Source organism: Canis aureus, chromosome 33 (genome assembly GCF_053574225.1).
Source record: "Canis aureus isolate CA01 chromosome 33, VMU_Caureus_v.1.0, whole genome shotgun sequence".
Taxonomy (NCBI): Eukaryota; Metazoa; Chordata; class Mammalia; order Carnivora; family Canidae; genus Canis; species Canis aureus.
Window position 1 is genome coordinate 408,232 of NC_135643.1, and position 12,819 is coordinate 421,050.

A 12,819-nucleotide genomic window follows, 5' to 3' on the forward strand; every position below is an offset into this window, starting at 1 on the left:
CACTGAAAGCAAAGGAAAGTAACATTTTTCAGATGGGTTAGCTTTTTTTAGAGAGAAAATTTTCTCAGTGTATAGTATATTCAACATCAGATATCCACAAACATAAACACAATGCTCTAATCCCAAGTTACATGTGATGACAAGTGATGTCAAGGTTTGGGGTTTGTTAAGAAACAAACCATACATTAATTAGATTCAAGTTTTCTCATGTCAGAAGCTATCAAGAGGAAAAATAAGGGGCGCCTGGGTGGCTAGTCGGTTGGGTGTCTGCATTCAGCTCAGGTTATGATCCTAGGGTTCTAGGATTGAGTCCACATCAGGCTCCCTGCTCAGGAGAGAGCCTGCTTCTCCTTCTCCCTCTGCTGCTACCCCTCCTTGTGCTCTGTCAAGCAAATAAAAGCCTTAAAAAAAAAAACAAATAATAAAAGCAGTGAATGAAAAACATAATTTTTCATTCATATAGAAGAGTGTTAAGGGTCCATTACCAATGTAAAACCCACAACACAAAACAATAAAGAAAAATCCATTTCATCCAATTCATGAGGACCAGCCTTAAAGCCTTAGGAGCCATGACCCTGCTGTTTCTAATTTTCTGTCAGTGGTTCAGTTCTATAGATGAAGGATTAGAAAACAAGTCAATCACATTTTTCAGTCTAGCCTGACACAGAGTTTATTACAGATCAAGGCAACTGTTGTAGCACAACTCAGATAAAAGAGCCAATAATGAGAGAGTCATGTAAGGAAATCCGTCTTCTCTGTTTCCATTTTAGTAGGAAGTCCGTTATTTTAACCAAGCAAGGGATTCTCGATCAGGAAACCCAAGTTCAAATACTCAGTCTTCACAGCTTTGACCAGGTAGTCTTTACAAGACATGTTACTTTATGACCCAGCTGCTTGATCACGTGCTGTACAAAAAAACTAACTTGGCAACAAATCATCCAATTAAAATAGGCAGAAGGCATGGGCAGACATTTCTCCAAAGAAGACATATAGGTGGCCAACAGACACATGAAAAGATGCTTGACATCACTCATCATCAGGGAAATGCAAATCAGAACTACAATGAGATCTCACCTCACATCTGTCAGAATGACTAAAACCATCTGTCAGAATGACTAAAATGACTAAAACCAACAAGTGTGGTGAGGATGTGGAGAAGAAGGAATCCTCGTGTACTGCTCGTAGAAACGAAAACTGATGTAGTCACTGTGGAAAGCAGTATGGAGGTTCCTCAAAAAATTAAAAACAAAACTAATAGTTATTACACTACTGGGTAATAGAATACAAAAATACTAACTGTATTGAATACAATACAAAGAGTACAAAAATACTAATTCAAAAAGATAAATGCACCCCTATGCTTATAGCAGCATTATTTATAATAACCAAATTATGAAAGCACCACAGGTGTCCATCAATACATGAATGGATAAAGATGAAGTGGTATATATATATATATATATATATATATATACACACACACACACACACACACACACAAATGGAATATTATTCAGCCAAAAAACAAAGAATGAAATCTTGCCGTTTGCAAGATTCATATGGAACTTAAGGAAGAAAACAAACAAACAAAGGGGGATAAAAAAACAAACCAAAAAACAGACCCTAAATAGAAAATGATGCTCATCAGTTACTAGAAGGGAGGTATGTGGGGTATGGGTGAAATAGGTGAAGAGGATCAAGAGTACACTTACTGTGATGAGCACTGAGTAATGTATAGAATTGCTGAATCACCATATTGTACACCTGAAACTAACATAACACTATGTTAACTATACTAGAATTAAAATTATAAACTTAATTTTAAAAAGACACTTGCCACCTCTGTATCCAAAGTTTAAAAAAAAAGAATTGAGAGTATTCAAATGTATTTGTTAAATTCCATACAATGTTGTATACATTATTTGTATTCTCTTAAATAAATGCAAAGAAAACCATCTGTGGAGCTCAGTAAGATATAATATTTATTCATTTTAAAACATACATCTACACAGCAAGCCAATTTCTCCCCACCAGTACACATACATATTTCCTATTAGATTTAATCGTGTGTTTGTAAGGAGAGCAAAGTAATCTTAAACCAAAAGAAAGAATTATTTTTGGTTCAGTATCTATAGCCCCAGCTTCCAAAATCTTCCTTTTCAAGTAGTTCTGCCAAGGTTCTAACCAGATATGATACTCAGGTCTCAACTTGCACATATAGTAAATTACATTTAGTTCCTTAATTCTGAAGTTCACAATGTTTTAATAGGCAAAATATACCAAAAGCAAATATAGAAGTGAAAAGGTAATTGATCCTAGATCCTCAGACATTGAGGTGAGATGTTCACACTGATATTTAAATAAAAATAACATCAAAATAAGCTGGAAAGCCACGTGGCTTTTAAATATTGTCTGCTTCCCACACTGTACAGTGTGTTGGCAATACTTTTTAAAATAAAAATAAAACAATATGTTGATGTGAAGCCTATTAATGCCTACACATTAATTTTGTCTAGCATGTTAGTCATACCAATCTAGTCAAACACTCGGTCATAGGTTAAAAATAGAGCTTCCAAATCAAGCTTTTAATTGAATTTTAATTGAACCACCTACACACTTCTACATTGGAATCCCTCAATTTGCCTCCTCTTGAATGTCCTATTCTTTTGAGGACCAAGTATCTAAAGTCAGAATTTCAATATTAAGCTATTCAGAGTAATAGAGGAAAGTACTAGTTAAATTCTTGGGCTAAGTTCTGGTCAGTGCCTTTTGGAAAAAAAGTTGTTGTTAACTGGTTAAGGCAAAAAACACACACAAATTTTGGTCCTCTTAACAACCATTCTTTAAAACCAGGAACGCATAGTATGACCAGCAAACTAGAAATGAAAAACCTAGAGTCAAATTGGCTTAAGTATCCCACCTTAAAGTGATGGACTGGGGCACAAGAAAAGATGTGTGGATTGTAGGTAGATAGTTTTGCCTATTGATAAAGAACTTTCAGGAAGGTCTAAGCATTTGAGGAAACAAGAAGAGAAGAACACTTCTAGATTCTGTCTGGTATCACCTTCAAAATATCAGCGGACAGGAGTGAAGTCCATAATTGTGGATGTTTCCTCCCCAAAACTTGTTTGAGGGTGGGGGAAGATCGACAATAACTGGCCTAGAGAAAAATCATCAGTCCTAGTCAGTGGGTAACCCAGCTTCCCATCTCCTTTCCCACTGACAAACATATCCTCAGCTCCAAGGTAAACCTACAAAATTCTCCTTTACCATTCTTATTGCAGTCATGTTCCTACACACAGGAACATGGACACCAGAATCTTACAATGCAGAGGACTATCTAAGGTCAGAGTCTTAGTCATTAGAAATAAAAGGTTTCTTTGAGAAATTTGCATTTGTGTGGTTCAGCAGAAAGGACAGATTCCCATAATACAATGATCAAACATCAACAATAATCACAGAAACCAGACATACATCTATTCATAGAGAGCAATTACATATCTTCTTACAGCCTAGAAACAAGCAAGCTTTCTAAATGTATATTTATAGTTAAATTATGGTAAAGGAAACAGTTTCTCTTACTGATGCTAGTTTTTTCATTTCTTCAACTGTTCCTAGTTTTTATCACCCACCTCCACCAAACCCATTCCTAAATAAATGTACACATTTACACAGATAACACAGAAACTTCATACAACATGACCATTATAATGTTTCTTTCTCCCTTTTTAAACTCATTTTAATCTTGGGTAATTTTAAATGCACAATCTACAAATAGTAAATACACATTCATGTAATAAGAACCATATCACTATTATTCCATTGGATGTATCTTAAAATCGCAACAGTGGACTTGAAAGGTGACAGGATAGCAGTTGGGGAGGGACACTTATTCAATCTTCGTTGGAAACACTTGGAAATCTGTCTTTTTTCTTCTGCAAGGCCTTTCTCAGAAAATGCAGGCAGTTCAGAAGCAAATGACAAAACCATGAATCTCTCTTCGTAGGATATCAGCACTTCTGTTGCAAAAGGATGTCATCCCAAGAGCTAGAGCACCTAAAAGCACAGAGGGACATATGCCCAAATAATTTACATAAGTTTTTCTAGAAATTGATTTCTATCTCACTTGCTTTCGCACACTGAATATATTTATAATATTATAAGTATTACACAGTCTAAAAACAACTTTAGACCATATATATCAAAAATGGGATTTTGAAGACAATGATCCACCGAAACTGTCACGTATAGCATATTATCTCCTTTTATGCAAATAATGACTAGTTTTGACAAAACAGATCCAAATTATAGAGGATATAATTATTAACTATTAATTATTAATATAATAATCATATTATGGTAATTATTTAATACAATAATTGTTACATTATTATAATAAAAATAATAAAAATTATTATTTATAGAGGCTACAGTTTACACAGTATGTGTAATGAGTGCATTGCAAAGACTTCTGCCAGGACCTTGGAAGAGACTCCTACTAGTGAGAAATTATTATTATTATTATTATTTCTTTTTTACTAGTGAGAAATTAAAACTTAAGACTTGCTTACTTCATAGTAAATTCACATATGATGATATCACAGACGTTCAAAATGTGGAGGTTAACAGCTTAATTCCAACAAACATTTATGCGAAAATGGGATTTTATTACCATTATATTTTACAGAGTTAATGAGATATTAAACATCAGATGACTTGTCTGAGGTCACATAGTGACTTACCACTCAAAAGACCTAATTTTTTGTTTTTGTTTTTTTTAATACTAAACAGTCATACTTAAAAGGGAGGCAATCTGGTTACCATTTAAAATTGACACTGCACTTTTCAAATCAATGTTGGTGCGTAATCACTTAAGCTATTAATTTCTTATTAATTTCTTCTGTTTTCTTTTTTAAAAAATTATAACATGTACTTATCCTGTGAGTAGGTCTACAGCAGGGGTGGGAACTTGCTCCAGCGGGTCCTGTTTTTGTGGGGGTGATACATGGTACAGGCCTGGAGCTTGTAGGGCCCTTTTTACTGTGGCAAAGTAGCAGGACAATGATAAAGTCCGTTAGAAGCAAAAAATTTTTAAAAGTAAGTAAATAAAAAATAAAAGTAAGGTAATCATCTAGTATAGTGCTGATCTTTTTTTATTGGGAAAAAGATTTCCAAAGCAATCATTTGGTCTTTCTTGATTTACAAACCTGCATGGACAACTGACTGATAAGGGAAATAAGTATATATTCTTCCACAGCAGTTATCACCATAAATTCACATTACTGTATCCAGAAAAATACAGGAGATTAGTCTAAGGGCAAGAGATGTAATCTCTATGAAAAGGAATTTCATCCCAGAGACAAATGCTACTTCTCTCTTTATTTTTTAAGTGGCACAAGTCTTTCTCTATCAGGAGTTCTCATGGAGCCAATCACTGGAAAATGATTTAGCTGCAGAATTTGGACTTCAGCAAGCTACAAAATAAGCCCCATGGAAGATTATTTTGCTTTAAGTATGAGAAATAGACATACCCAGTTCAGAACCAAAATGACTCTCAGTGCTGGTGTTCCATCCAAGGCAAATCAGCCTCTGAATCATCTAACAGGGAAGGTCCTGACACCTGTAAGTTAATAATCGAGCATCATAAATTCTCAGTAACTATAAAAATCCCATTCCTCCCCAAATCCTAATTCCTGTTGTTCAAATATCAAATGTTTAGAATTAAGCATTCATAGCTCAAGCTGCTTGCACAGAAGACAATGATGAAGTGATGTTATTCTTTGACCTCTTTGTTGACACATATGTTAAAAGATACTTCTGATATGCCAAGGTAGTCTAAACCCACTACAACCCCTCTCTCCCAACTATTACCAAACAAATAAAAACCCTTTAGGAAAAATATTAAAAACAACTGAAGATTAAGGAGAGGAGTCAAAAGTTGGCAATGTGACCCTTCATAGAGGGTAGGTTTCCAATTTTGTTTTTTATTCCTGGGGCTCTGCCCAAAAGGCAGGTCCTTGTCTCAAAGTAGTGAAGAAGTGCAAGAGGCTCAAAGTCTGATAGAAACTCCTTTGTTACACCAGAGAAACCAGGAAAAGGGTCCCTGCGGGAGGAAGTATCAGGAGAAGGGAATGGTCCTGGAGGGAACAGATTTAGAGGAGGGGTCCCTCCCATGTATGTAGACCCTCAGCAGCTCAGCCCAGTTCCTGAAGCATGCAGGCATGGGGCAGCTCCAAATCAGCACAGCAAGGGCCGGGAGAACTGAACTGAGATGTCAGTGACCTGCACGAGGCTCTAGCTAACCCCCTGAGCCACACAAGCAAGGACAGATGCAAATTAGCATATCAGAGATGTAGAGAACTGAGATTTGAGACACTTCTCATTAAGAGATAGGGCAGAATTGAGAGTGTGAACAAAACCTGGATGACTGCCTGCTGAAACAGAAACCTCAACATCCTCTGCAGGATTACAACAGGACCCAGAGGCCACACAAGGTGACAGTCACAGTTTCCAGACATGATCAAAATTAGTGGCTATAAAAAGATGCAGAAATCTGTGATCAATTCTCAAGGGAACAAGCAATCGACAGATACCAATCCTGCGATGGCCCAGATGTTGGAATTTTATGAATTTATTAGGTAAGTTGTATGAATAGATAGAGAAAGGCAGAGAGACAGATAGCTTTAAAAATGTAATAAAACTATATTAGACGATGTAAAGGAAAACATACTTGAAATGAAGAACCAAGAATCTTAGCAGAGAAATATAAGCCCTAAAAAAGAACCAAGTGAACATTTTAGGACTTAAAAATACAGTAATTAAAATTTAAAAACCTCCCTGGATGGGCTTAATAGCAGAATGAAAATGACAAAGTGAATGGTCAAAGAATTTGAAGCTAAATCAATAGAAATTACCTAATTGACCAGCAGATATTTTTTAAAAATTAAAAATGAAAGATCTCAGGAATCTGTTAGAAAATACCAAAAGGTCTCATATCAATGTCATTGGACTCTCAGAAAAGAAGAAAGAGAGAAAGAGATTATGGCACAGAAAATATCTGAAGAAATAATGATTAAAAACTTCCCAAATTTGGTAAAAGGGGTAAGTTTACAAATCAAGAAGCTCAGCAAATGCCAAACAGGATATGCTCAAAGAAAACTGCTTAGATGCATCATATTCAAACTAATGAACACAAAAATATAAATATAAAATCTCAAAAGCAGCTAGACAAAAATGAAACATTATAACCAAGTGAACAATTCAAATGCCTAAGAATATCCTACCAGAAATCAGAGATCAGAAGATATAGGGATGATGTCTTCATAGTCCTGGAAGAAAAAATTTTTAAAAAGCAACCTATCAACCATAATTCTTTATCCAGTGAAAATATACACAAGGAATGAAGGCAAAATAAAGTCATTCTCAAATGAAGGAAAACTAAAGAGTTTGTCACTCATCAGATCTGCTCTGGAAGGAATGCTAAAGAAAGTTTTTCAGGACACCTGGATGGCTCAGTCTGTTAAGTGTCTGCCTTTGGCTCAGGTCATGATCCCAGAGTCCTGGGACAGAGACCCACATAGGGCCCCCTACTCAGGGGGAAGCCTACTTCTCCCTCTGCCTCTCCCCCTGCTCATGCTCCCTCTGCCTCTCTAATAAATAAATTTTTAAAAGATTTTATTTATTTATTCATGAGAGACACAGAGACATAGGCAGAGAGACAAGTAGGCTCCCCACAGGGGCCCAATGCAGGACTCAATCCTGGACCCTGGGATCATGGCCTGAGCCAAAGGCAGACGCTCAACCACTGAGCCACCCAGGCAACCCTAAATAAATTTTTAAAAAAGAAAGCTTTTGAACCTGAAGAAAAATTATACTAGAAAATAAAACTGTAATGTTTAGGAAAGAAAGAACAACAGAAACGGTAAGTGATTAGGTAAATACAGAAGACTACTTTTTTTTCCCTAAATTGCCTAAAATATTTATGACTGTTTAGAGCAAAATGTAAGACCTAATATAGTGGGATTTTCAATGTCTGTAAATAAAAGACATATAATTCTAACAAAGTCCACATTGAAATAAAAAGAAATATGTTTGCAAGTGTTCTACATTTTATAAGAGGTAGAGTATTTACATAGACTATGAAAGATTAATTATTTATATTGCAAACCCTAGAGCAATCATTAAAAATCATACCAAAAAATCCCCAAAAAGCCAATACTAAAAATACTCAAATACAAAAGAAGACTGGAAAGGAATAAACAAAAAACAAAACAAAACAAAACAAAAAACAATATAAAGAACTAGATCTTATATCTATATAAGATATATAAAAATATATGTATTTATATAATATATAGAGCTAGATCCAGACATATCAATAATCACATTAAATGTTAATAGCCAAAGTATTCACTAGCAGGCAGAATTCTGAAGATAACCTCCTAAGATTCCTGACTCTGCTTAGTCAATTAAACTAACTTAACTATGGCTATGAAGCACTTTACACATGAAATTAATGTTACTAGCCAGCTGACCTAAGATAAAAAGATTATCCTGGCAGGCCCAATGTAGGCCTGGTAAGCCAATTGCATGCACTCTTGAAAGCAGAAGAATAAGTGAGAGATGAGGCAAAAGGGGAGGGAATAGAGGGTCAAAGAGTAAGAAGGATTTGACCACCATTGCTAGCTTTGTAGAGGGAGAAGTAGGCCACAAGCCAAGGAATGTGGGTAGCCTCTAGAAGCTGACAACAACTACCAGGGGTCAGCCAGCAAAGTAACAGGGACTTTAGTTCCACAACCTCATGGAACCAAATTCTGCCAACAATCTGAGTGGGCCTGGAAATAGATTCTCCACTAGAGCCTCCAGAAAGAAATGCAGCCCTGTTGACATCTTGATTTTGACCTGTAAGACTCAAGGAGAGAAGCATCTGTGCCCGGGTGTCTGACCCATGGGAACTGTGAGATAATAAATTAAGTTGATAGTAGTTTATCAGCAGCAATAGAAAACTAATATACATTTCAGTTAAAAGAATTGAACTGACAGAATGGATACAAAAGAAAGATCCTACTTATAGGAAACACTATAAACTTAGAAAACAGTTTGAAAGTAAAAAGTTATACTATGGAAACAAATAAGCATAAGTAGGCTGGAGTGGCTATTTTAATCTCAGATAAAATTGACTTCTTGGCACAGAGCGCTAAAAAAGATAAAGAGTGACTTTTCATAATGATAAAAGGAACAATGTATCAGGAAGACAAAAACAATTATAAGTGGATATGTACCTAATAATAGAGATTTAAAATACATGAAACACCCTTTCAAGAAGATGGCGTGGAAGGCGAAGAAGGAAGCCCCTGCTCCTCCCAAAGCCTAAGCCAAAGCAAAGGTTTTGCAAGCTAAGAAAGCGGTGCTGAAAGGCGTGCACAGTCACAAAAAAAAGAAGATCCGCACGTCACCTACATTTCAACGACCCAAGACCCTGTGTCTCCAAAGGCAGCCCAAATATCCTCAAAAGAGCGACCCCAGGAGAAACAAGCTTGATCACTATGCCATCAAGTTCCCCCTAACTACTGAGTCCGCCATGAAGAATATAGAAGACAACAACACACTTGTGTTCATTGTGGATGTCAAGGCCAATAAGCATCAGATCAAACAGGCTGTGAAGAAGCTCTATGACATTGATGTGGCCAAGGTCAACACTTTGATCAGGCCTGATGGAGAGAAGAAAGCATATGTTCGACTGGCTCCTGACTATGATGCTTTGGATGTTGCCAACAAAATTGGGATCATCTTAACTGAGTCCAGTTGGCTATAAATCTAAATATAAACTTTTTCACCATAAAAAATACATGAAACAAAAACAGGTATAAGAGAAAAATAAATAATTCCACAGTCAGTAAAAGAGTGTGACAGCACTCTTTCAGGAACTGATAGAACAAACCAACCAACCAAAAAGTCATTAAGAACATAGAAGATCTGAAGACACTATCAACCACCTTAATCTAATTTCACATTTATAGTAGTCCAACAACTGAAGAATACATGTTATTATCAAGGGAACAGGTTCATTCACCAAGGTAAGCCATATGCAGAGCCATAAAACATAGCTCAATGAATCTAAAACAATCAAAATCAAAAATAAAAATAAAAATAAAACAATCAAAATCATACACAGTATATTCTCAGACCACATGGAATTAAATTATATCAATAATAATAAAATACTAGGGAAACCCCAAATATCTATTAAACAACATATTTCTAAGTTAATTCCTGGGTTAAACAAGAAATTACAAGGAACTAAGAAAATGTTTGGACTGACTATGATGAAAATACAACATATCATAATTTGTGGGATGAAACTTAAATACTGCTTAGAGAAAAAAATGTGTAGCTATGTGCATACATGAATATATAACATGTGTAAGTACATAGGATATGGGCGAGTGGAGACAGATTGCATGGATTATACAATACTTCACTTACAAAAATGTATCTTACAGATGTTCCAGAAGTCTATAAAAATAGACTTTTATAAATGTTTGTGTTAGGCACAGAAACAAAACAGTTCAATGTATTGATCCATACCATAGAGAGTCCAAGGCAAGTCACAGCTTCTGCCAGAAAGCCTTTGGCTTTTAGTATCCTGTTGTTTCTCTTCCCAATCAGATTTTCCACACATAAATCCATCTTATTTTGGTACTAATTTGTGTTTTTCACCACATCTACTTTCTCCTTTATTGTATTTTAAATACAACTGGGAAATGAACAAGTGAATTAGGAGTAAAAATGCAGGACCAGTTTATAAGAGGATTTGTTGAAAAGAACAAATAAAAATTTTGAAGTATGAAGGCCACCAAAGCCGTCTTCCATTTCATGAAACTAGATTTGGCTATTTGATCCCTGGAAAGTGGTTTTGAACAACAGTACATTCAGAAAACAAGTGAGGAAGTTTGAACCTTTAAAATCCACATTAAATTTAAGTTTAGAAGTAAAGAAGGAATTTATTGAGACTCTGTAGTTCCTAAAAGTACAATGTGTGACTGTAATTAATCTTTACACAATAGGAATTTGCTTAGTTTTGATTATGTTACTGCAGAAATTGTTGGCAGGAGATAAGGCAAAGTATAGCAGTTGATAAATCTGTTTCTCAGTATCACTGGATAACTGACTCTGTAATGTGTTGCACTCCCTTGTTTGTAGAGCTCTTCAAAATTATTTAAGGGGTCCTAGTAGAAAAAAGCATCCACATAGATATGAAGGCAACATACAGGGGCTGTCTAGGAAACAGGAATGCTTCAAATTCAAAAATGAGGATGGAGAATTAAAAACCATACAAAAGTTGCCCAGCATCAAGGAGATGTGAGAAATCTGTAAGTACAATGATACATATCTAAAGTTTATAACCAATTATGGGGGATCCCTGGGTGGCGCAGCAGTTTAGCACCTGCCTTTGGCCCAGGGCGCTATCCTGGAGACCCGGGATCGAATCCCACGTCGGGCTCCTGGTGCATGGAGCCTGCTTCTCTCTCTGCCTGTCTCTGCCTCTCTCTCTCTCTCTGTGTGTGACTATCATAAATAAATAAAAATTTAAAAAAATGTATAACCAGTTATGTTTGGCTCAGAAAATTTAAAAGTTTGCCAGTTTTCTTAATCTGAAAATGAGTGATATGACTGTTGTCGAAAAGCAGCAGAAACATAAATATTCTGAAGAATTATGAGAAATTACAGAAAAATAATAATACATGGAAGAACCAGTCCTTAACGTGCATGGAGTGGATTGTCTTAGGGAAAATGCCAAATAGAGGATACATTTTAAAAGAACGAAAACAATTCAAGGAATGAAATATGAGTTATAACACTGGGGTTAATGCAGTGAAATACTATAAATTGCCACAAAAGTCATACAAAAGCCATAGCTAGTCTGCACGAGCGCATGTGCGCACGCATACACACACACACACACACACACACACACTTTTTAATCTATAAAAAACTGATGACCGTAGGTAGAAAATGTCTATATAAATATATATGTAATAAAGGTACCAAGTGCAATGAACAGTAAGACAAACTTTAACAAACAAAATGCTATAGATCCCACCAGTAAACCTGCCTCATCCTTAAGAGCAAACCTTCCCTAAGCTACTGTAATAAGGAAGTATGAGACCCAAGTTCTCTCCACCTAGAGAGGATTTCGGTACCTGATGTAATGTGATACTGGGCGTGTGCAAGTCAATGGTGGCCAGAGAAGGAATTCGAGATTCTGAGAGACTTTTGTTCTCTTTCCTTATTAATCTGGAATTTCGAGCTAAATAAAAATAACCATAAACATAGTTTAAAAATTAGACATTTTAGTTTCTCTACATTCTGTATCTGTCCCTTATTGTGTACTCAGTGTACATATTTACTTACACAAGTCTGTATATATATTCACAAACAAAAATATGTAAAGCTACTATAATTTTTATTTTTAATATTTTGTAAGCTTATTCAACATATGCTTTCAATAATGTATACAAAAAGGCTGAAAAAGTGGGCAGCCCTGGTGGCTCAGCAGTTTAGCGCCGCCTTCAGCCCAGGGTGTGATCCTGGTGACCCAGGATCCAGTTCCACGTTGGGCTCCCTGCATGAAACCTGCTTCTCCCTCTGCCTGTGTCTCTGCCTCTCTCTCTCTCTCTCTGTGTCTCTCATGAATAAATAAATAAAATATTTTTTAAAAAGGGCTGAAAGGGATCCCTGGGTGGCACAGCGGTTTGGCGCCTGCCTTTGGCCCAGGGCGCGATCCTGGAGACCCGGAATCGAATCCCACATCAGGCT

General features: G+C 36.1%; 1 protein-coding gene and 1 pseudogene across 3 annotated transcripts in view; one reads left to right on the plus strand and one right to left on the minus strand.

The window, feature by feature from the left end:
* Positions 1-1,957: 1,957 nt before the first annotated feature.
* Positions 1,958-12,819, minus strand: part of CDKL2 (cyclin dependent kinase like 2) — a 48,709-nt gene continuing 37,847 nt past the window's right edge. The window contains exons 12-15 of one of the 3 annotated variants that reach the window (XR_013371052.1): positions 12,204-12,310; positions 10,588-10,756; positions 5,532-5,620; positions 1,958-4,056 (exon numbers count right to left, since the gene is read on the minus strand). Coding sequence is in view for 2 of the 3 variants with exons in the window: in XM_077882507.1 (XP_077738633.1) it covers positions 5,555-5,620; positions 12,204-12,310 (173 nt within the window). In the remaining variant the exon portion in view is untranslated. Of the gene's footprint in view, positions 4,057-4,402; positions 5,041-5,531; positions 5,621-10,587; positions 10,757-12,203; positions 12,311-12,819 lie in introns of those variants that run through there. The other 2 variants (XM_077882507.1, XM_077882508.1) reach the window with 2 other exon arrangements.
* LOC144304073 (large ribosomal subunit protein uL23 pseudogene) lies at positions 9,326-9,845 on the plus strand (annotated as a pseudogene).